The sequence below is a fragment of the Vanacampus margaritifer genome, chromosome 17 (genome assembly GCF_051991255.1).
Source record: "Vanacampus margaritifer isolate UIUO_Vmar chromosome 17, RoL_Vmar_1.0, whole genome shotgun sequence".
NCBI classification, from domain to species: Eukaryota; Metazoa; Chordata; class Actinopteri; order Syngnathiformes; family Syngnathidae; genus Vanacampus; species Vanacampus margaritifer.
The window spans coordinates 3031465-3057500 of record NC_135448.1 but is presented as its reverse complement, the minus strand read 5'-3'; the positions used below and the strand labels follow the sequence as shown (position 1 = coordinate 3057500).

Sequence of the window (26036 nt, the reverse complement as noted above, 5' to 3'; positions counted from 1 at the left end):
AGAAGATGTAGGCTAATTGTTGGACATTTTTGTCCAGTCAGTCATTGCCGTGACACGTTTGCGTGCAAGCAACCCCTGTTCATTTTGGACTTATTTCCTGGTCTAATTGTGTGCTATAAATATGAGTATGGTGTCGTCAAATATATTGACATCATTTAGATATCACTCAATCAGGTTTTTCATATTCTTCCTTGGACAAAGAAACGGGGGAGAAGACGTGACTGGAGCGGAATACGACACAGCTAATTATGCGCAACCAGTCCTTACGGTGGCATTATGAATGAAACAGTGACTGATTGTCCCCCAAATTTGTGAGTACATGTGCAGATATATGTTAATTCATAGTCTAAAAATATTAGAAATGAAGCTCGCAATAATTTGGATAATATTTAAGACGAAAGCTTTCGAATATTATTAAAAATGTTGCGAGTTCCGTTCTAATATTTCCAGACTATGATTATCACGTCTGCACATGTACTCATAAATTTTGGTGACAATTAGTCATGCTTTTCATTCATAATGCCACTAAAACGGACCGGTTGCTGCGTGTGACCTGTGACTGTTGCTTTCTTTCCTTATTTCTCAAAGGAAGTATATATGAAACCTGACTGGGTATAAGTGCTATCTAAATTATGTCAATACTTGACGACCCCATGGGCATTTTTATAACATTATATAGTCCAGGAAATCAATCCAAAATGAACATGGCCATTTGTCCCCCTGCGTGCACCACGTTGTAGCAATGACGTGCTGCACAAAAAAAGACCAATATGACAGTGTACTACATGGTCATCATTTAGACACTTAATCGGCTTAAACCTTTTTTTCAGAGAGTCGGATGCCATTGATAAGGCCTATATGCCATAAGCCAACATCTTGTTGCATTTTGGAGGAATATCACCCTGCTTGACTGTCCGCGCTGCCCGCGGTGGGCTGGGGCACATTGAGCACTTGTAAAACATGAAATACAAACTAGAAAATTTGTTCAACACATGTCTCCAAACTAGCTTTGTGTTTTTCGCTTTTGAAATATAATTTCAATGCGTGTGCGGTTCCAGGCAGAGCTGCACTTTTCCCAACAGAGCACGCGCCGCCTGAAAACAAACGCTCTCTCACCATAGTAGCTACTGTATATGGGCGTCAGAGTGAATTAATGAATGGGACCTCGTAAAAAACGTTGCACACATTTATGATAAATTACGATGAATTATGACAGTATTACGAGCAAATGCGCATGTTGGTGAAACAATGGATTTGCGAGGAAATTTTGAACACCTCGCGATAATGGCGACAACTACGAATAACTTCGAACACAAATGCGACATATTCCGACCAATTTCGAACACTGTCAAACTCTGGCGAAACGCAACTTTCGGCAACGCTCGCAACTCAGTGGGAAAGGGGCTTAACATTATTACCGAGTAGTGCCTGGCTGGTACTGTTTTACAGCGGGTACTTGCTTGAATTCTTTTTCAATATTCTGGACCAAGGCTACTTTGTAAATCACTCTCCATTTTTAAAGGAAGGAAATGTGCCTTAAATTGCACTAATGCACTTAAATTGCACTAATGCAATTTCATTATTATTATATAAAAAAAAAAATTATAGAAAGAGAAAAACAACATTATTCAACTCAAACTGTCAAGTTTTAGGAACACAACTTTAAGCCATTAATACTTTTATTTTACACATGAACCATGTATAAAATAAGAATGTTTCGCTTCATACTGCACTCAAAGTTGTGTTCTTATTTCCTAAAGGGTTATATTAAACATTTTGAATGTATTTATTTATTTTATTTAAAGGGAAAAAGTGTTTTACAAAATTAATGAAGACTTTTTTCTTTTTTTTTGCTGATCTGAAAAATGATCCAATACGTGACTCAAATCTGTGGTCTGATCCGAACTGTGACTTTTGTCTCTTCTGTGACGTTGCACCACTTTTGCTCTGAATATTGCTTTGCACACTCTTGGCATTCTCACCTCTGGGACCATATTCAATACTGTTGGAAAGACATTTCAGGTGGCTACGCTTGAAGCTCATCGAGGGAATGCCAAAAGTCAATTATTTCACTTTTTTTTAAGTACAAAACAAAACTCCACGTGTTCATTCATAGTTTTGATGCCTTCAGTGAGAATCTACAATGTAAATAGTCATGAAAATAAAGAAAATGCATTGCATGAGAAGGTGTGTCCAAACTTTTGGCCACTACTGTGTATGTAAGTATATATATATGACGTACACATAAGTAGAATTTACCATTTGCCATCCAATTGTGTTATTTGTTATGCATGCGCACGCACACTACCTGAAAACAAAACAACAAAAAAAGATATGTATGATAAAATATGTATGTTAAGAACAACATTCCCACTCACCACTGTCGTTGCTCTTGTCTGAGAAGACAGATTTAGAAGAGAATATTGTGGTTGTCTCTTTCTTTTTACCCACAGGCCCAGACCTACAAAAGAAGGATTAAAAGGTACTCAAAACTATTGCTAGCCTGTGATTTATGTAGTGATCTGTAAAGTGATTGGGAAGAAGGGAAGTAACCAAAAAGGGGCCACAGATAATAAGTGTCTGTTTACACAATAGTTAAGATTTACATTAGTAAATGTAAAGAAAAAAATGTCCAGTCTTACAATGTATTCTGGTTGCGGAAAGAGTACGAGTCTTTGTCGTCATCAAAGTCATCTTTATCATGGTCACTGTCGTGTGTCTTCATTTGAGATGGATTTGGCTGGTCTTTAAACTCCATATCCATAGAAATGGCCACATTATCATCATCTTCATTATCCCCCTCATCTTCCTCCTCTGAGAAGTCAAATGTGTATTTTGGCTTGGATGCTGCAAGAAAAAAGCAGTGCCTGGATCAAACACAATTTGTATTGCTGTGGTTTTTTTAAGTGTTGAAAGCCCGAAAGCCAATTAATTCCTAAAGCTGGAATCAATGTGGATCAGAATGCTTAAGAGAATTGAAAATGGGACATACATTTTTTTTTTTTTTACAGTAATGTAACTATTTTAAAAAAAAAAAGAATGTTTGAACATTGAGAATGTTAAAACAATAGAAAAATGTGAGAAAATGTAAATGAGAATGTTAATGAGAAAAGTGTATAAACTGTGAGGGATTTAGGGCCTAAATCCCTCACAAGACTAACTACTTTGCGGATTTTATTTCTTGCAGGTACTTTTTTGGAATCTAACCCCAACGGAAAACAAAGGAACACTGTGCTGTATTATCAGGGGTCCTAAACCTTTTTTTTTTTTAACCTTGGGGACCAACTTTTTCTGTAAAAAGTGGCCCGGGGCCCATTCAGAAATTATGATTTATGTTGACTTATTATTGTTTTTATTTAATAATGTTGGGGAAAATTTTACATTTAGTTATCAGATGAATAAGCACTTACTATTTGCTGCAATACAGAATTGCTTCTGCTTGCAACGAAGGATGCTTGCTCTGCTTCCACACACACAGTCAGATTAGGACAGCCTATCTAAAATGACTCATGTAATGAAGAATTGCTTCTGCTTGCAATAAAGAATGCTTTGCTCTGCTCCTACATAGCATATTAAAGTAGTTGTACAAGGTGTCTTCTCTCCTTCATTGTTTTGTGTTTTTTATGAATGTCAGCTTACTGAACCTGACAAATAACTAAATTAAATCTAGTTAAGGTTTATAAAATCATTATAAAATAACATGATACAATGTTATAATTTATTGGCACCCAATACGATGCCCAACAAGCCGGAATCAACTTCTTAGAAAAAAAAAAAAAAAAAGCACTAACACCTTTACCAGATAAGAATGCACGAAGCGCCTCTCGCTGTTCAGCATTCAACAAGGACACGGTGAGTAATTCTTGCGTGCAGTAACCCAAATGAGCAGTTGCGCTCCGCTGCCCCGCCCCACAACATGCTGACAGAAGCGTGGCTAAACAGAATACGGAGGATTATAAATGAATTTAGCACAATACTAACGGGCGATATTACAGATTGTTTTTTTCTACACAGGGAGTGGAGAAAATATTTGGTTTAAAAAAATACCCTGCTACATGTGTACACAGCCTGCGGCCGTCGCTGAAAACTGAAATTACTTTGCAGCCCAATAGACACCGTTTAAGAATCACTGCTGTATATTAACTGTTTTGAATGCTTTGATCTTGTAAAAAGGGTAGGCGTAAATAAGCGATTCAGTCAGTCATTCACTACTGTCTCTCCTCAAGTTGCCATGTTGAATTTACTCCATATCCGCCCACCGCTACTGTTTACTCGCGGACTTTCATATGAATGTTTTCTATTTCATATGTACGTCCGTGTGTTTACTATTTCTTCCACACATACTTTTATGATGCCCTCTTTGCTGATTGGGTCTTTTCACTCTCTGTTTGGTAATGTTTGCCCCGTCTCAGAAATGTGCATTATGTCGACAGTGACCAGACTCATCCGTTGGTTACAGCGATGAGTCAGTTTTTCAGGCTACCAATAACCGAGTGATATTCAAACTCAAAACCTATGACTGAAGCAAACGTGGTCACCACGTGCAATTGATGAACACACGATAGAGCCTTCTTGTAAAATTAAACACTTGTGACGAACAAACATCACACTATGATGACACAAGACTGACATTTAAATGGTTAACCATACCTGATGCCCTCTGAGACTTGGTCTCCCTGGGGATGATAGTCTGACTATTTTCCAGATCACTGTCTGAATTGGACTCATCTTCAGACCAGGGGTTTCTTTTTTTCACCTTCTTTATTGGAGTTCCTTTGGGTCCTGGTGTTTTTCTCACCCTGGGAACTCCTGTAGAAGCAAATAAATGCAACTAAAATGTCACGATTTTCCCTTGGTTTTTGTGTTGCACCCATTTCCAATGATGAACAAATCAAACAACCAAAGTATTAAGCTTAGAGTAGAATTGTAACCTGGTTCTTTTTTTTCCTTCTTTACACGTGGAGTCTTTGATTTGACTACAGTGCTATCACCCGTTGCTGCATCTTGGACCAAATCATCATCGTCACCCTCCAACTTCAGAGCTGAGTCAGAGTCGACCTGAAATAAAATCATATAACAGCACTGAAGGGCTTGTTTCTCACCTCATGTTACGCGATTAGGCATTTGGCTTTCCTGGTTGAAAGAAACAATTAATAAGCCCATAGGAAGAGTAAAGGTTGGAAACTAGAAATTAATAGGTGGAAAAAACACACTGACCAAAGTTATTATTAACTCTATTTATTTTTATGTATACGTTGGGTGAGAAGGGAAAAAAATGCACCAGCCATCAGAGGAAGTATAGGGAAAAGTAAAAGTGAAAGCATTGTAGATCAATTTCGTGATGTGAAGAGATCCACAAAAAGGGGACCAGATCAGCTCACGACAGTAAGTACTTTCAGATGATGATGTTAATGATAATATTTTATTACGTAGCTTTTGTGCATGGAATGAAATTGAATATATAGCTTGTCGTTGCTGAATAATTACAAACTCTAGGGTTATCTTCTCTAAATATAGCAGGCGGATTTGGCAATCTGATGTAACTTTCTCATGAATTTGTACTTTATCCAGGGTTATAATAGTTTGGGATTTTTTATTAAACTGTTGTATTATTTCATTTGGGCAATAAGGTTTTTTTGGTTAGTTTTTTTTTTTTTAATGCATGGAATTTTTGCTTATTTTAAAAGAAGTTACTCAGTAATGTGCAAAAGGGTAAAGTTAACTATTCTAAAAAACAAAAACATGTTTGGCCATTCTTCTTCTGTTGCTATGGATGTACAACAATACTGAAATAAATAAATTTAAAATTAACCTCAAAAGTACATGGATCAAACAAAAGACATTTTCACTATAATTCTAGTTTTAGTTAGATTTATAAATGTAAGATGTAATTTTAGTTATTTTTTACAACATTTTTGTTTTTATTTTGTTTTATTAACTCTTTAAGCCCTAAGCAATTTTTTCAGGCTTTTGCTCGAAAATTAAATACTCAAAATAAAAAGAAGATATCTCTGCAACCACAAGGTCTATTTGAATAATCTTTGTGTCGTAATAAAGGGAACGCTTGTGAGATTTGTTCAGATGTGTAAATATTGTCAAGGGGGTAATATTTGGTGGAGGACGCAAACGCAGGAAAGCGAGGCAGAGGTAATGTAAAAAAAAAGAGAAGAATTTAACTATACAAAACAAAAGCGAACTACAAATGGCAAGTGAAACAAAACGTGGGGAGGACAAGGCAAAAAAACTGGCAGCATGACGGGAGGAAAACAACAATGAATCGACGCAGACAAGGGAGACAGGAGACTAAATACACACACACACACTAATGACACAACAAGACACACCTGGGGCGAGACACAAGTGGCTGACGGCACTGATTGGTTGACACGAAGAAGGGTAGGATTGCACTTAACAAGACCAAGGGAGACACACAAGTAAAAACAGAACCCAAACATGACAAATATCAGTATATATGTTACTGTTTCTGCAATTGGCTGGCAACCAGTTCAGGGTGTGCCCCGCCCACTGTCCGAAGCCAGCTGGGTTAGGCTCCAGCGCCCCCCTCGACCCTTGTGAGGATAAGCGGTTAATAAAAGGGATGAATGGATGTTACTGGTTAAAAGTAAATGAAGATGGCACACAGCACAAATTTCAAAACAAAACAAAACACAAAAACGTGTGTTTTGCATGAAGTAGCATAGTGGGAGAGCTGAGTTATTTCACTGTGTGCCGCAATGCTGATTTCTAAATTGATTTCTATATCACCCCCATCCTTCGCACTTTGCACTGGCTTCCCTTACATTTCCGCATTGAATACAAAATTCCTTGACATCCATCACTGTCTGCACGGTGTAGCCCCCAGCTACCTCACAGAACTCCTCAAACCGCACACATCAGACAGAGCCCAGGACTCGGCCACAAGACCATGGGCAACAGGGCATTCCAGTCTGCTGCTCCCCTTCTGTGGAATGCTCTCCCAGACCACCTCTGAGCTCCACAGATGGTGGAAGCTGTTTTTTTTTTTAAAGACTCAAAACCTTCCTTTTAAAAAAAGCTTTTCCTGTTTAATTTCTATTTTGAGTTTTGATTTTAGTCTTGACTTTTAACCCAGATTAAAAAAAATTTTGACTGTTTTTTACTGTGTGCTTTTATTGTTGCCTGTGCTGTGCACTTTGAGATTTATTTTATAAACGTAAAGTGCGTTACAAATAAAATCTATTATTATTATTATTATTATATTATTATTACAAAACAATTCGGAAAAATATTTATCTTATTTTTAATTATATATTAAAAAATACTAAATATTGTGTGCAATATAAATGCTGTTGTTCTGAAGCGCAAATCACAAATCTATTGTTCACTAATTATTTACCATATCGTCAAAAATATAATCACGGCAAATTTCCTTGATATATTGTGATATCATTTTTAGCTATATCACCCCTACCTCCCAGTCTCAAGGAGGACACTCTACCACTAGGCCAATGAGCTGATTGAAGTACAAAAAAAAAAAACTTAAAAAAGAAGGTATGGACATTTAAAATCACAGTTATCAGCAGTAATACCAGCCTTTGCTGTAACAATAATATAAAACCAAAAACAATTGAGGTAAAGTCAAGCTTGAGTATCATGGAAGGAGCCAATCTACTTGCAGTAGATAGTAGCCTATCTATCAGCGCTTTTTGCACAATTACAAAAAGCTTATGCAAGCAATTGGGGGGGGGGGGGAAGAAGATTCTGAATGACATTTACAGAATGAACATTTTAACGTACTTAAAATGTGGAGATACTTTAAGATCACCACACCAGATGTTCTTTTATTTATTAGATTTTATGTAGTAGATGAAATACGTTAATGAGTATTATTCAGCAAATTATTGTTTTTCATTTGTCATGGCCATTTTAATTGAAACTTTTAAACTAGCATTTGAGCAATTAAGCCTCACAGACATGTACAATGCAAAATGTAAAATATCAAAAATGTGATATGGCTTTTGAATAATGATGATAACAATGATGATTAATAATAATGATGTTACCTTCTTCTTTTTGGTCAATTTCTTGCTTGCGTCAGATTTCAGCGGCTGTGATGGTGGATCCACCTTGCGGCCAAATGGTGACGGCATGGTCTCCTCTAGATTTAGCTTCTTTGCTTTGGGTTTACCAACTTTACCTTTCACAATTTTGATGACTTTGCCTAAATTTTGCTCTTCTCGCTCAAGTGCCTCAAAATTCTGATGAGAAAAACAAAAAACAGCAATAATCATTTACCAGCATAGTGTTCTTTGCCTTTTATGTTATTTTATTTTTTTTAAACATGACTTTTTACTATAGTGATATAGAGTTCAGAGTAACTAGGGGTCTTGTTTATGAGTGAAGGAAGAATGGGATGGCAGATCAAGTGATGCAGACTCTGCATCGGTCTGTTGAGGTGAAGCAGCTGAACCAAAAGGCGAAACTCTTAATTTACAAACAGACTGAAACTCTCAGTGTGGAACATAGTCTTCAAGCATCCACTTTACAGTAGTGATTTGTTGATCGCACTGGCCAAAGCTTACATCATCTGCCCGTGGAGGTCAACTTGCAGTTCCCCATAAACAAGAATTACGCATTTTGATTTCCTGCATGGACTTCTGTAAGTTTCAGTTTCTGCTTCCGCCATGAAAAAAATAAAACACCCCCAGTAAGCCGGAACACCCATTTGCCATGTTAGATTAGGCCTCTTAATGAGCCGCCCACCCAAGACAGTATAAGAGTAGAGACCATTTTGAATAGATTAGACCTTCTTCCGCATTCAGCAGAAAAGGCTCCACAGTTGTGTAATCGATCTTTCTGGCATCCAGTGAATAGTTCAACTGAGAATATGCAGTCTCCTGGTTGTTATTGTTAGTATAGCAAGCATTCAAGATAAAATAACTGGTGAAAGCTCCTATCTGAACGTAACAATAGGGCTGGGAAAAAAATTGGTCGATGCAAAAATGCATGCGTCAAAGCTATTTTAATCATTTTAAAAAACAGATTTGTGGCACCTGGAAGTTGCCGGAACCAATATTTTGTGTTTTCCGCATGGACACTTATTGCTGACGGACTCTGACCGGCATTTACCACTAACTAAGATCCTTCTTAGGGTTTGTTTGTGGTCTCTTTAGACTGAAAAGGGAGAAAATTAGCATCGCTACATGTTTGAGCTTTGTAACAAAACAATCCGCATCAAAAATAAATTTATTGGAGCCAAACACACATAAGATGGCGGCCCTACTGTATGTGCGTCAGCAACAGAAAGACGGTATTTACTGTAACATAGAGAAAGACTCATGCTGCATTCGAGGATGGTCCGAAGTCGGATTTATCCGAGTTGGTCTTTCCCAGTTCCGACCTGAAAGCGTTCAAAGCAAAATTAAACAACCAAAATGGCGGATAGTGATTAATTGTTGTTTTATTTTGGTCCTAAAAACACATTTTGACCTCTAGCAAACTTGCCTTCTTGCAATTTTGCTCTATGTTTTTATCTTATTTCATAAGCATTTCATACAGTTTAGTATTTCAACGTATAATTTCATGCAGGGAGATAGCGGCATACTGTCACATACGTTGTGTTACGTGAAGTTATGTTGAATATTTATGAATGAAGAAAGCTATCAAGTTTTATACTCGAGTAAATTGTGTTTTACCATTCACGGTCTGTGTTTCCAAAGGGGGGTCGTCATTGTAGAGCAGGGATGCTCAAGCTCGGTCCTCGAGAGCCCCTATCCAGCCTGTTTTCCTTGTTTCCCTCCTGCTGCACAGCTGACTCTAATGATCAGCTAATCAGCAAGCTTTGCAAAAGCCTGATAACGATCCCGATCATGAATCAGGTGTGTTAGTGGAGGGAAACACAGAAAACAAGCTGGATAGGGGCTCTCGAGGACCAAACTTGAGCACCCCTGTTGTAGAGTGACGTCACATTAGTGAAGTCCATCTGTGAAGTTGGGTACTTTTTTTTTTGTTCTTTTTTTTCCCATACACACTTTCAGGTTTGAAGTCGGAAATGTCAGACTTCCGACCATCCTCGAATGCAGCATTACTCCTCCCGATACGGCTCTGACTCCTGCAAGTTTTTATTTTTATTTTTCACTCCACCAAGTTGCGTGAAGGCTAAGCCATCCAGCATTTACCATAATGACTATTACTACGGTTTTATGCCACCAAAGCGTGTAATTACCAAACCAAATTTACCCAGTTGGCCATAATGCACTTAAAGCCCCTTTCACTGAGTTGCGAGCGTTGTCAAACGTTGCGAAAATTGATTTTCACCAGAGGGTTCGGAATTGGTCGGAATATGTCGCATTTGTGTTTGGAGTTATTCGTAGTTGTCGTCATTATCGCGAATCCATTTTTTCACCAACATGGGCATTTGCTCGGAATACCGACGTAATTAATCGTAATTTGTCAGAAATATGTCCGCAAAGTTCTTTTCGAGGTCCCATTCATAAATTCACTCTAACCCCCATATACTGCGGTGAGAGAGCATTTGTTATCAGGCTGAGGTGCGCTCTGTTTGGAGATGTGCGGCTGTGCCTGCAACAGGAACACAAATTGAAATCATATTTAAAAAACGAAAAACAAAAAGCTAGTTTGGAGACATGTAATGAATTGCTCAATGTGCCCCAGCCCGCCGCAGGCAGCGCTGACAGTCAAGCAGGGTGATATTCCTCCAAAATGCATGCAGATGTTGCCGCACAGGTATATACAGGCACTATCAATGGCATTTGACTCCCTGAAAAAAAAAGGTTTAAGCCGATTAAGTGTCAAAATGATGACATACCATGTACGCTGTCATAGTGTGTAGCCCAGGGGGAAAAATTACCCTGTTTGTTTTGGATTTATTTCTTGGACTGTATTGTGCTATAAAAATGCCAATAGTGTCCTCAAGTATTTAGATAGCACTCATACCCACTTAGGTTTAATATATTTTTCCTTTGAGAAAGAAAGAAAAAACACACACGCAGCAATTGGTCTGTTTTAGTGGCATTATGAATGAAAAGCATGACTGATTGTCACCAAAATGTATGCATACATGTGCTGACAATAGTCTGAAAATAAATATTAGAACTAAATTCGCAGTAGTATTATTTTTATTTTCGTTAACGTTGTGATGACTCCCAGCCGCTAGACACAAAAGATTACGTATAAAAAATAAAAAAACACGACTGATTGTCACCAAAATTTATGAGTAGGCCTCTACGTGAGACATGTGATAATCATAGTCTGGAAATATTAAAACGGAACTCGAAAGTGTTATTTATTTATTAGAATTATTATTATTATTATTATATGAATATGCGGCAGCGCTTCCGTCTTAAATATTATCCAAATTATTGCGAGCTTCGTTCTAATATTTTTAGACAATAATTAACATATGTCTGCACATGTACTCATAAATTTGGAGGACAATCAGTCATGGTTTTTATTCATAATAACACCGTAAGGGCTGGTTGCGCATAATTGGCTGTAGTCGCATTCCGCAAATCGCAGCGTACGGCAATGTTCGCAGTTCAGTGGGATAAGGGCTTAACAACAGATGCAAGGTGCAAACGCGGATGCTGGCGGACCTTAGAAACAAACTCACTTCGCAATACCATTAGCTAGATGAGCATTCGCTTGTAGCATTATCAAGTACAAAGCTACAATAAGCAAGTACAGTACTCATGCACCGAAATGAAAATGGTTGACTGAAACCGAAAATGAAAAAAATGCTCGGCCGAAAACAGAAACGTCGAAAAAAATTATGCCAATTTTTACTATCATTGCATTTATTATAAGTAATTCAAATTGTAATATTATTATAAAATATTTATTTCGCACTGGCATTTTAACCAAGCACAATATAAATTGAAAAATGACATATTGCCTAATGGTACATTAAACACCAAACGGTTGAGCATTTTCTGGCGGTGCGATTGCACCTTATAGTTAATGAAGTTCGCACAGAAGGGGACGAATGTGTGCGGCGGGACAACTTAAAATCGGCACATTTAAATTTTCACCAAAGTTTAAAGATAAATAAATACATCTTTCGCACCAGCTAATCGGCTTGAAACTGTTCGAGGGGCTCTTGTAAAAAAATAAATAAAGAGAAGGCGCTGCGGGAGAAAGAGTGAAAGAGAAAGTGTACTGCAGTACACGGCAATTCTGTCTTTTTTCGACCCACTTAAATGTTGTACACCAAGCGACGCCCCTCTCCTTCGGTGTGCGCAATGACCCCAAGAGCTGCTGTGACCGACCGGTGCAAACTTACAAAAGCCAGCAAGAAGAAAAGGCGGACACTTACCCCCGCGTTCGCTGTTTAATTCAAACAGACGCTTGCTTGCAGCGTTTTTTTGCTTGTGCCACTGCAACCTATTTCGGCCATATTCTTTCGGCTTAAATTTTATTTGGGCCGAAAATGTTCGGTGGCCGAATATTCTGTGCATCACTCCTCATGACTTTTTGGATTTAAAATGGGATAGAACCAAAGAAAAACATCAGGGTGACGGCGCAGGATCCTGGAGCATAAAGTAAGTTATTTGAAAAAGCTTTCTGTGCGGTGAGTATGCTGCATCAATAGCCATTGTAGGCTTCAACAACACAATATGTTTGAACGAGTGAATATGTCATGCTTAAGTGCACTCCATTTACAATTTAATATTTTGAACAAATTGGATTTTTCATATGTTGGACTATGAACTGATTTTCAGGAAAAGTACAGTAAGTGATTGGAGTTAATTCAGGGTTATTACTAATCTCGATTGTTAATCATTTAGCATAGGCTAACTTTGTTGGTGTTTGTGTATGTGCATATGTGTGCAGAAGATAAGCAACAATTAGTATTTATAGACACTAAATTCAACTCACGTTCAACCTTAGAGGACTGGTGAGATTTGACTCAACAGCTAATGAGGTGCAAACTGTAAAAACAAAACAAAAACTAAAAAACTTACATCTAATTCTTCTATGAAAACTGCCAAGTCCTCCTTCCACAGATCCTCCGGAGATTTTTCTTTGACATTCTGTAGCTCTCCTGTCTGCGCAAGAGCAAGGATAGAAGAAAAATAAATAAGTGACATACAAATGAATTATTTGGGCAATTATATGGCACTAAAATCAAACTTGAGTTAAGAACAGTTGAGCGCTAATAAAATGAAGACTTTTGAAGGCTTTTTCTTCTTTTCCTTTCAGCTTGGCCCATTATGGGTCGCCACAGCGCACCATCATTTTCCTATTCTAATGCTGGACTCAGCATGAACGTGAGCTATCTAACCTTGATTGACCCTCTGATGAGCTCATTGCTAATCCTATCCAAAGCTTAAATATATTTTTCTTTTGAGGGGCAATGTTTATAAGAAATTACTTCATTTTATTAATTAGTTAATTTGCTCCCCAAAACGTATAAATACGTTCTATTTGAAATATTACCATGGTCCCAAAAACTTATGTATACGTTTTTAAAATGTTTTTTTTTTTTAAATTTTTAAGGCTAGAGCATACAGAAGGCTTTGATGAAGCCTCTGAACTGAAGAGAACACTTGAAACAATGGTTATTACAAAAACGACCAGCAGGTAGCAGCAGAGTATAAGAGATCAACCAGGGTCATGTTGCAAAAAGCTCTTTTCCCCACTGTTTCAAGCAAGCTTTGTGAATAATGATGAAATTTAGCTATATTCTAATGCTAATTGATGCAAAACGAAAACAGATAGTATACTTGTTTTTCTGATGAAAGAAGATACTCTAATCTTTCTTTTGGTAGGTTCCGTGTTTTTATAGCAATAGAACACAATACAGGGCTTAAAGTAAAAACAATTTCTGAGCCTGAACTTTTTCCGGAGAGCGGTGGTGCAGTGTCCAACGTACCGATTCGACCGACATCAAGTCATTACTATTCGATTTGTCGCTGTGGGTGAACTGGGCATTTGGGAAACTCGTGAAATTCCCGATGGCCAGTCCTCCCCAAGTGTTAGGTCATCTCTTTCATTATCCATTTATATTATGTATAGTACAGTATAGCACTGCATCTTGCAGTCCCTTGTAGTGCTGCAGCTATTGAATATTTTGTTATTCAAATATCCTAAAATAATAAAAATTCTATTAAATAGTCAGGTAATTGGATAAAAAAATATATTTTCGCATGGTAAAAGAACAATTATGAATACAGAAGACATTAAACATATATTTCCACATATTAATGATCGAGCAACTTTCATTTCTTGATAATCAACTTTTTTGTTTTACTTAAATTTAAATTGTGCTTATTTTCCTCTCTAGAAAGTTAGTGAGATTTTAGATAAATCTCTCCCCATGGATTTTGGAATGACCTTCCGTTAAATATTAGGCAACTTCCCTCTCTACCCACTTTTAAAACACATCTTTGTTCTTTGGCGTTTGACTCGGCATGAGACTCATCATTGTTTCAATGTTTTATGGTGCCTGCTGTATTTTCCTATTAATTAATAAATTTTATTTACTTACCTACTTGTGTTATTTTATTAACTTATTCATTTACCCGCTTAAGATAGTTATTGATTTATTTGGTGTTATTTTTGTTTTACTTGTCTTTATCCCATAACTGTTTTTTACTCAATGTACAGCACTTTGTATGAAATGAAATTCCGAGTTGAGTAGTTTTTGGTCTGTGAGGCAAAGCGTCAGAACCACTGTTGTGATTTTGCTGACCGTGAACTGCACAATTGAGTGAGCTTGGGTTATTAAACTGATTTCTAGGAACAGCAACTGTGTCCGGCTATAAGCATCAAAGTGTGCAAATCATCACGTCGGTTCGACTGCCATTGAAAAGTAGTCTGATCATGGCTCTAGCTGCAGCCGCTAGCACCGTTAGCACGCTAAAGGCCCTAAACACTGGCACCAGGCACCGTGCAATACAATGCCAGCATAAGTAAGTCTTCTTTTAGTGCCCTTAATTCAGGAAAAAAGTTATTTTGTTGACTTTTGTCGTAATAGTTTACGCAGGCAATAAGAACGGCAGACACACGTTAAGTCATCCGTTGCGCTGTGACAGGCAAAACGCTCCCGGGAAAAAACTTCAAAATAAAAGCATTTCTTGGCATTGCGCTCCACATATTACTTGGTACGAGAAGGTTATTTTGAAGTTGGACTTCTCTCCGCGTTGGCGGTGTTTTGCCAGACGTGTCAAATATTCCCCACATGTAAACAGTTTACTTCGCTGGATTTGTCATTGCGCTAGTGGCTCTTACGCTGGAAATCCGGCACCGTGCCGGAGTACTTTAAGCCTTGACAATATTCTGTGGGCCTTGCAAAATCAGTCAAAATCCAGTAAAACAGCCGGGAGCGAAGGGGGAAACTTCAGTGAAAATGGCTGGGAGTGAATGCGTTAATCATTTTGAAGAGCATTTTTTTGGAGGTTAATCCCAGGGACCTGAAGCATGGGTGTGATTTAATAAAATTCAACAAGATAACGGGACGGTTGAATGTAAAGCTGCAGCTATTAAGTATTACAATATTTGAGTCTCTTACTGAAAATTCTATAGAATAATTGTGTTTTCAGTACTACTGTCAAACAATTTTAATTAATTAATCACACAATCTTCCGTAATTCATCGTGATTAATCACATTTTTATACTTCTACTTTTTTCTTCAACGCTTGTAACAGATATTTTTTTACTTGAGTAAAATCTTGGAATTAATGTAAAATCATCAAATAGAAAGTATATTTAGAATCAAAGACTGTTCTAATAGCTTTCTTTGATCCTTGAATAGAATATTTCTGTAAAATACAACTGTTAAACAAAATGACGAAAATGGACTCAAACAATTCTCAGAACTTTCAGCTCAACCCAGCTCAGTAACCTAGTGGTAGAGAGTCAGCCTTGAGAGTGCTGAGACTGTGGGGTTGTGGGTTCAATCCAAAGTCATACCAAATCAATCAATCAATAAATTTTTATTTTTATAGCACCTTTCATACATTAAAACGCAACTCAAGGTGCTGAACAATTAAAACATCCATACAATAAAAAGATAACCCACCCTTCCCCCCCAGCATCTCCATGCTCAAACCCACAAACCACAACATGGTGGGGTACAGAAAAAACCTGTGAGAAAAGGCACCCAGAAGGAGCTCATCCACACTGAGAGGGATGACTGCCAACCACCACAGGGAGCAATGTCATCCCAGAGACCCCCGGCCCAGATTGACCGCGGCCCACCCCACACAGAGTGAAGCGCGCTACAGTCCCCCGGGGCCATCAATATTGACGGAAGGTCCGTCAATCCATCAATGACCGACGCCCATTTTGTACATGATTGGCGATTGACTGGAAACTTTGAAAAATTGACAATATAAGCATTGCTCGAAGGGTGTTTTCATCCGTCAATGTAATCGCCAATGTTGGAAAAGTTGTATGATAAGTTATCACATGAATGAGCACTTTACTATTTGCTGCAATTGAAATGCTACACCCACACACACACCAGATGCATGTTTTTTTTTTATCATTGTGAGTTTAGTACCGCCTTTTGTTCTGCCTGTTAAACTTGTGAATAAATATACAGAGCAAGGAGGTGGAGGCAGGAAGTCCTTTGGGTGCTGAGAGCATCCACTTGGTTATGGTTCTTGATTCTTGTCTCACGGAGTTGCATCATTTGAGGAAGATTTAAATGTAATGGCATTTTGTGGTCCTGAGAGCCGAATGCCAAAATATCTGCGATCCCGGGGTGCAACGACTGTCGACGATCGAAACCTGTGCACAGCCATACTAGGTCTGATAAGTCCACTTTTGATAGTGGCCAATCGGCCTTCGGTCGGCTCCCCGAGATCGCGGATTGACGGCAATCCAGAACAGGCTCCCTGAGATGAGGAAATTATTAGTATTTTGTTGTTGCGTGTGTGTGTTTGTGTTTGTGTAGCGCTGAGATAGGGGGTTGAAATTCTTCCTGGCCGAATCTAAAATAGGGGGAAGTGAATGACTGGAGACTAACCTTGTGAATACTAGTCAATGGCAGGTAAATTAGGGACGGCGGAGTCTGATAAATTGCGTAGAGAAAGGACGGCAGAGTCCTGTGTACTAATATTGGGTCTGTGTTTTGTCTCTGTGAGCTCTTGTGTGTGTCTGTATGTCATATTGTCTGAATGAGTAATACTTTTATAATGTGAGAGATATGATTTGGAAATTAGATTGCGGCGTCGGAACGTTTGTGTAAATGTTGTTTGTAAATTGTTCCCCTCACTCAGTCTGTGTCTGTCTTGTGGACCTGTACGTGCATGCGTGTTTGTCTGTCTGTGTTATTGTCTGTAAAAGAAGTCTAGAAGGGTTTAAAATGTGTAAAAGGCATTGTTAGGCAGTCCATTAAGTCTGTACAATTATAAGTTGGAAAAAAAGGAAATTTTGGGGCGTGTCAAAACTGAGGTGCGTGGGCCGAAAATGGTCCTGTCAGGGGTTAATGCTCGGCCCTCAGGGGAAATTTGTGAGAGAAAAATAAATAAAATAATAACATTGTGAGATTGAATAAGGTTAACTTGAATAAATAAGGGGCTTAATTGGATGGATTTACCAATCAAGGGAGGTAATATGAGATATTAATAATTAAAAGTAAGTCAAAATTTGCATTGCTGTGAATGGTGAAAATATGTACTAAGGGGGGCGTCTGTTCGGTGACTAATCCTGAGGGGATGAGTGTGTTTTGTGATTACGCCCATCTGGTGAGTGCTTGTTCTTGTGCCATGCTTGTGTAGAGCAGTTGGATTGGCCATTCTTGTAGCGGAGTTGATCAACGCTTGCTGTTGGTCATCCGCCCCTTTAGAGATGGGGGGAGGTGAGAATTGCACAGACCCCGCCTGGGTTGGCTTGTTGAGAGGAATTAGTTATTGTAAATGTGTCCTGGAGGCATGCAGGAAGAGAACTATTATGCATGTTTAGGTGTGTTTGAAAAGAGAGAATAGTTAAATAAAAAGGAAGTAAGCAAGGGATAAAAATAAGTTTATAATCTGTAATTAACAAATGGCCATAGATGAAACAGGAGATTTTGATGAAGAAATATATAAAAATTGCATTTATAGGTCACATAGTATTAATTTCATTCAATAAGGAAGTAGTAAAGTTAAACAACTTAAAGTTATGAAAATGTGCTTCTAACTTTTATTAAGTGCATTAAGCATTAACTGTTAGACTGAGGAATGGCATTTGAGAAGATTTTTTTTTGTTACTATTGTGTTAATAACTCCAAATGGTATAGAATATGTACTGCTGGGTCTGAGTGGTAATCAATGATGAGTGATATTTGAAACGAAGTAGAGGAGTGATTTAACGTAAAGCAATAAGGACATTTTCATGCGTAATATAATGCTACTTCACTACATTAGGTAGATGTGGGAGCTCCAGTAGTTGGTTGTATGTTTGAATGTTAATCAGTCATTAATGAGAATGTTAAAAAGAGATAAATAGGCAGATAAGTTGAAGCTGAAGAAGAAGAAAGTTCAGCAGAAGGTGTGTGTGCGTGTGTAAGGTGCCATAAATACTTAAGTTAATAGTCCCTCTCGCCTAACAGAATAGGACGATTACATACTCAAAAAGACTATGGACTTTTTACTATTACTTTGAAAGGTAGTGATTTTAAACCCTTATAGACTAAATTTAAAAATACTTACTAGATATTATTGTGGTGTTTGCATGTACTAACAAACTTGACAGTGACTAATGTAGATCGTTATTGGAACAACACAAAAATTGTAAGTAAGAGCCTTAACAATAAACTCCTGTTGTTGATGAGTGAACATATTCTCCCCAGCAAGATCTTATAAGCACTGGCATTAAAGAGGAAAATAGAGCGAAGAAATGAATATTATCTATGCTAAAAACTATTTATGAAAGTAAGATGCGGAAGTAGAGATAAATTTGGCTAGTTATAAGGACTTGCTAAAGGCAGCAGTGCTGATTGAAAGTACTAAAATTACTAACTAGACACACATTATTAGATAATTCGGATTCTGAAGCAAGATGTACTTGATGAAAATTTAAGTAATGAATGACAATACTATACTGTACACCCAAATTGTATATTCAGGTTTAAATTTACACTGGAAGAAAAATATATGATATATATATATATATATATATATATACTGTATATGATTACCACAAGGATATTGTGAATGTCCCACAATACCCTCTCAAGCAATTATAAATTCAGATTTTGACTTGCATGGACGACATTCTTTATGGCATCAAAGAAAATGAATTGAACTGTAAAACAAAACAAAACATACTTTACAAAAAAAACCTGAGAATGTTGGAAATATTACATATTGCAATTATAATATATTACACTTTTGTAAAACAAGGGTGTGTTAATGTCAAGTTCAGGCAACCTGGAGCATTTAGTGGACAACAATCTGAGGGGAGGACAGGAGATTTATATTATTTTGCTCACCGAGGAGAGCGGACAAGAGAACTCACATCTACTCTCGACACTCTAAACACAAACTCGCAGCCCTGACTTTTATACAATGCAGACATGTTTTAAGGTTAAGCATAAATCGTAAAACATTCCAGTCCATCCTGCGATAAGTCCACAGCTCTTATTCTTGTCAAGGAAGATGACAGGGGCATGGGTCATACTCCCCTTCACAGAATAAATGCTTCACAAACTTAGCAAGAGGAAATACGGGGTAAATACATATATATATATAGGATATACAACGTAACGTAACAAATATTTAGGTTATGTTTTGACTGTAAAGTGTTTTTTATGGAGACCAAACAAGAAAAGAAGCAATCTTGTCGGCCCTAAGATTTGAAACAAAAACACTAAATGATATCTTAAACCCATGGGTGGTATTGTAACCCGTTGTGAGCTTTTTGATGTTTTTGATTATGCTATTTTAAAATAAAATAACACCCACGGGTTGATTTTGGGGCTGTGCAATTATTGCATGAGTTGGGGCGCTAATTATGCTAAGATAAGAGTGCCACTTATGAAATTGAATTGACACACCGATGAAAATGACAATGTCTGATAAATTTTAATGGATAGATGAATATGAAAAATACAGTTTGTGAATTGAATTGAACAATGACAGTATTGGCTTTATTAAAATATCAGAAAGCCATTTGAACAGACAGTTGATTGCTGATATTGTTACTACCTCAATGTTGTTTAGAAAACATGAAGTACAACTTAAGCCAGTATCATATACCGGTATTCATTGTTTACAAGATGATTATTATGCATGGTGGTTTACATTTACCTTTGGAAAAAATGTTCCCTTGAATGGTTGCCAGATTTGAGCAAGTGCTTGCCTATGAGACTACTATGGGAAGACCTCAAAATTCTGCCCCTCCAAGACATGTAAACTACAGTGTTTCACAAATTAGGGTCCAAGCAGCGACGGCTACGAGGTCCCTAATGTTTTTGAAATCATGCAGCTGCTTTTTAGAATCTTGTTGATTTTGTGGATTTTTGTATTTTTTTTTTAAGAAAACAAGATGTTAACCCTGTGACACACGAGGGAACACTGCAGTGCACCAATTATAAAAATTAAAACCTTCTGTAAAAAATTAAGGTGTTATTAATAATTAATTATAAGTAGTGAAAGGTTGTTTAAGTAGATACTAATTTTGAGTTGTTTCAACATGGGGATATTGGTAAACATGGTAACAACACTTAACTACATATGAATTTGATAATTAATTTTTTTTAATGTTTTTAAAATTTTTGTGATTCAATGTTTTTGTTAGAGCGATGGATTTTATTAATTTGAACAAAGGTAATACCATTTGAATATTACCAAGTACTGATTGATGGTTTTAAAATTTTAAAATGAGTTTAACTTGTTCCAGCAAAACAACTGGACGTTATTATTATGGCAAAAGCATGGTGTAAATATATCATGTCTCTATATGGCATATTAGTTATTTGGAGTAACGAATGCTTTCATTCACTTTGTTAGTAGTCACATTAGAACATAAAAATAAAATAAGTACATGACCAATGTATGAGGATTATGGTTAGATAGTTTGGATTGAGTTAAAATGTATATGAGAATTATAAAAGGAACATGGCAGTTTAGCCCGCTTGGAATTTTGTGTGATAGACATTTAATGTGCCTATTGTAAATAACCTGTTAAGATGAGCAGATGAAAGACATTGATTTAAGTGACTATATAAGGAGATTGTTAAATGACAAGGGGGTGAAAATGTCAGACGACTCTCTGCCTCTGCCAACCTCCCAAGGGTTGTGACTGTGTATTGATCAAAGGTCCATCCCGAGGTGGGAAGGTCCTTGTAAGTGTTGGTGATGACGCTGAAGGCTGTGAAGAACAGGTACCATTGACTAACAGCTTGTCCGGTTGCGGAGCGAAGCCTGACCGAATCAAGGTCAGAGAGGGGAAAGACAAACAGCTTGTCTAGCTGTGGACCTGACCAAGTCAGTCTGAGGAGGATGGGAGCACGCATGGTTCCCCAAACCGCTGTCCAGGGCCTGTCAATTGTGCAGGAAGTGTTGGAAGGGACACATCGAGGAGACGAGTCCCTCTCCTGAATCCAACGGGAGGGTAAGATGCGATCGGGCTCATTCGGGGCTGGCTTTTATTATTTTTTTGTTTTTGGGGCCATATTGAGGGGGAGGAGAGACAGCTGGCTGAATTACTAACACTGAACAACATGTACAGAAACAATGGAAAATACACACACATTAGAGCGAAGATACTGGGCAATGCTCACTGGAGCACGAACACTGGATATTACATACACACTCGATGGATCAAGTACAGGAAAAGAACACATGTTGCTGATTGACAAATATAGAGGTGATGTGCTGGTAACCTCTCTCTCTCTCGAAAAGACAACAGAACAAAAATTTAGCCGGGGGTCTGGGGGCCGCTGGCACCCAGCTAGGTCCAGGGCAGTGCCCAGTGGGGGGGGGGGGGGAAGCATGAACAAATAATTCTATCATGACCAAATGAAAAGTAACTCATATTAGAGCATACCACAAATGTCTTTGTTATAGCAGAAGATGTTATCTGTCGGAGTCATGTGCATACACAATGAACTACAAAAAAAATAAAAAAAAATAATCAATTTTTTTGGGGGGGGGGGGGGGGGATAAAAAAAAGCGGAATTCCGCGAATTAGCGGAAAAATCACATCCCTGAGACAATAAAAAATAAGATGATTTCTACCTGCAACTTAACGAGGAAATTGGGACGTGAAAGGAACGTGCAACAACACATTGATTGCATTTTATGGACAATACTTTGGATTATATTGTTGTATTGATGATTATTCCGTTAATATGATTTTTGATAAAAAGAGAATGTTACGTCATGCTCTATGTGGTATTGATATTATTGATAGAACAATATGAGGATTTGGATGACACCAATGTTTTAAGTGACAGGAACAAAATGAGTACACGTTATGATTTTTATCAAGAAATTATTTTGAAGTTTGACAATATGATATTTAAATGTGCTATTCATTTGATAATTCGGGGGGAATGTTGGAAAAATTGTACAATAAGTTATCACATGAATGAGCACTTTACTATTTGCTGCAATTGAAATGCTTCACCCACACATACACCAGATGCATGTTTTTTATCATTGTGATTTTAGTACTGCCTTTTGTTCCGCCTTCTAAACTTGTGAATAAATATGCAGAGCAGGAAGGTGGAGGCAGGAAGTCCTTTGGGTGTTGAGAGCATCCACTTCCTCCTTTCTGCAGAAAAGACAAACTTGTTTGTGGTCCTTGATTCCTGTCTTGCGCAGTTGCATCATTTGAGGAAGGAAGATTTAAATGTAACCCTGATAGTCATTGCGTCAATAAATTTGTCAATTCGTCAATGACTGATGTTCCATTTCGCTGAATGAAATTTTGCGGATTGACGAATGACAGAACATTGACGGATGCCCACTTCGAATGACGAAAACATTGACGGACGCTCAAAATACTGAAGCGATGTGCAAATAGGTTGTATAAATCGGACATGAGGAATCCATAAAGTGGAGCAATGTCTTCAATGAATTACACAGTGTGGACGGCCTCACCCCAAGCTAAATGTCTCCAAGTCCAAGATAAATAAGCATTTCTACGTTTTCTCCAAGGTAAGAGCCTATAAAGTAGCTCAAATGAGTGAGCCCAAAGCCAGATTGCTAAACTAGCAACCAAACAAGCTAAAAGCCAGCTTTTGTTGTCAAATACTTTAGCTCTACAGGCAAAATCATCCACAAAACTGGACATTTAAGTTATACTAATGATTGTTAATATTCTATTAATCACTATCATTGGCCCTTCAACACCGAAATTGGTGAGTGCTTCCCTATTTTCGGCAAGTTCTTTATGACATGACGCCTCGTAAAAATACACGGTTTTACTTGATCATTGTTATTAATGGTAGGTCCTAGCAGTTAATTTATGATGGATGTCATACTGGGAGCTCTGAGATGTTTCATCAATTTACACAAAGTGAACATAGCGTCATAACAGGCACTTATTTTGTTTTCATTGCTCACGTAGCATTTTGTGTTACCTCAGAGTAAACAACTGTTTTCTTACAAAAACACATATTCAGTTTACAGGTACATTTATTAAAAATGGTAATATTTTGCACCATTTGCGGCATTACAATTCCACGCTGAGAGAGGGACGTTGCTGTTTAAAGGGTTCTTGCAGGAATCACTATGTTAAATTTTAGACCTTATTTAGACCATCCATCCATCCATCCATCCATTTTCTTGGCCGCTTTTCCTCACTAGGGTCGCGGGGGTGCTGGAGCCTATCCCAGCTGGCTTCGGGCAGTAGGCGGGGTACACCCTGAACTGGTTGCCAGCCAATCGCAGGGCACACAGAGACGAACAACCACACTCACATTCACACCTAGGGACAATTTGGAGAGTTCAATTAACCTGCCATGCATGTTTTTGGAATGTGGGAGGAAACCGGAGTACCCGGTGAAAACCCACGCAAGCACGGGGAGAACATGCAAACTCCACCCAGACCATTATGTGAAAAATTTTAGACCAACTTCAAGTCATAGCAAGCTGGTGCTTTCTGGCTTTTGCGTGTGACTCGAGGGCCTTCACGCCCACTTTATATATGTTTTTGTGTACTTTGTAACGAGCCGAGTGCTTATCGCCTGCTAACTGCATAAACTCGGTGGAAACAAAAACTTAAAAGGTACACACTGAGCCATCTAATTATATTGCTACATTAACACTAAAAGCGAAGGGAGTGTTTCGCCTCGCTTTACTCACTAGCGTTTCACTGCTGGAGTGAGGGGCTTTGCTTTACTTAACTTATTGTAGCCACTTCAACATTGCAATCAAGTGGCCAACACTGTGATATAATGTTGTTGCTAATGCAGTGTTCTATGTTAAGCCATTTTGAATGGTGGCCCAGCTAAAACCAGCACTGGCCCTGTATATCACTAGCCTTGGGCCGATACCTCAATCATAATTTGGTTAATTTAACATTTAAAAAAAAATCAATACTATTAATCGTCACCATGTTAAAAATCAAGCAGACTTAAAAGACAGTATGAATGTATAATAAAATATCTATCTATACATGGTCATGTTATGCTATATAGGCAGGGTTGGGAGGTTTACTTTTAAATTGTATTCTTCTGATAAAGTTTCTCGTTACTTGTTAAAAAAAAATGTTTTTTTCTTTGACTGCCATGGACGTTAAAAGACGTCAAGTAAAAACCTACGGAGGGCCGCCAATGACGTTAAAAGACGTCATCCAATTATTATTTTTTGAAACGGGTGGAGGAAAGCCTTGGCCAGCTGTGATGAAAGTTTCAAGCAGATCTAGTTAGCCTAATGACTATTTTTGGCCCCTAGATGGCAGCAATGACTCTCTTTTGACAAGATTGGGTATGCGTCAGTAGAAGACGTGAGGCGGAGCTAGAGGGGACAATGGTTGGGGAAGGGAAGAGAACATGGCGACCGGTTGCAAGCAGCTCACACTTGGGAATTTTTTTCAAAGACGAAAGGCATCGACCAACGCTAAAGAGCACATTGATGACGACGATGATCATCATCGATGATGATGATGGTGACTCCGAGGTTGACGCTGAAATTGGAAACGCTGACGCGGCGGCTATGACGACGTCATAAAGGTTCACGGGCTAGCGATGCTAACACCGGAAAACGCGGAGCACAACCGAGCACGCTCAGGCGGACGTTCAATCGGATGACAAAGAGTGCCCCGAGTCCAATGCATATTCATCGGAGTAGTGGGTACAGTCTGCTACTTGCTATTCCCCGGAAAAAAAGGCCGTCAAGAAAGTGTAACGTCTGCACGCGAAAGGAGACATCACAAGTGAAACTAATCTGTTGTGCAAATCCTGCTGCGTCTCCTTGCACGCATGGGAGCGTTACAAAAAGAAAAACTGTATTTGAAACATCCACATAATTGTAAATAGTACCACAGTTGCACACATTTGTAAATAGTTTGCGAAATTGTTTTGTCAAATTGTTACACTCTTGAATGGAAATAAACGTATTTTGCAACCCAAAAACACTTTTTCATTGTTGGTGATAGCGTTTTACAGAAGTAAAGCACTATTTAGGTGTTTGTGGCATCATTCATAGACAAAAAGAAGTGTAGAATTCACTAGAGTGCATGAAATAACATCGTTTCACTAAAAGCTCTTTTTCTCCGCTTTTTGTTTCAAAACAGAGCATTTCGGTGAAACTAACCATTTTCTATTGTTGATTACTGAAGAACGGAATAAGGTAGAAACAAACTTTTTTTTCTGATGAAAGATGAGAGTTCAATCTTTCATTTGGTAGTATGTGTGTTTCCATAGTCCAAACACAACATTTTCTGTGGACCTTGACAGATCAGTCAAAATGCTTAAATCGGCTGGCACTGGCGACATCCTGTTTCTGAAAACGTCTGGCAGTGAAAGAGTTAATGTAATCCAATCACCATACTATTAATAATTAATAATGTAACTTGGACAGTAACAGTGGACCCCAACTATTTGCAGGGATAGAGACCTGCCAGAACCGCAAATAACGGAAATCCATGTGCAATT

General features: G+C 38.1%; 1 protein-coding gene and 1 long non-coding RNA gene across 2 annotated transcripts in view; one reads left to right on the top strand and one right to left on the bottom strand.

The window, feature by feature from the left end:
* Window positions 1–7133, top strand: part of LOC144037779 (uncharacterized) — a 20745-nt gene extending 13612 nt beyond the window's left edge. Inside the window, exon 2 of the long non-coding RNA XR_013289037.1 lies at window positions 3188–7133. This is a non-coding gene — a long non-coding RNA (uncharacterized LOC144037779). The remainder of the gene's footprint in view (window positions 1–3187) is intronic.
* The window catches only part of top2b (DNA topoisomerase II beta), a 131332-nt gene that overhangs the window by 7559 nt on the left and 97737 nt on the right, over window positions 1–26036 (bottom strand). The window contains exons 27-32 of the mRNA XM_077549538.1: window positions 12963–13046; window positions 8043–8237; window positions 4932–5058; window positions 4651–4809; window positions 2643–2847; window positions 2379–2461 (exon numbers count right to left, since the gene is read on the bottom strand). Of these exons, the coding sequence (XP_077405664.1) occupies window positions 2379–2461; window positions 2643–2847; window positions 4651–4809; window positions 4932–5058; window positions 8043–8237; window positions 12963–13046 (853 nt within the window). The remainder of the gene's footprint in view (window positions 1–2378; window positions 2462–2642; window positions 2848–4650; window positions 4810–4931; window positions 5059–8042; window positions 8238–12962; window positions 13047–26036) is intronic.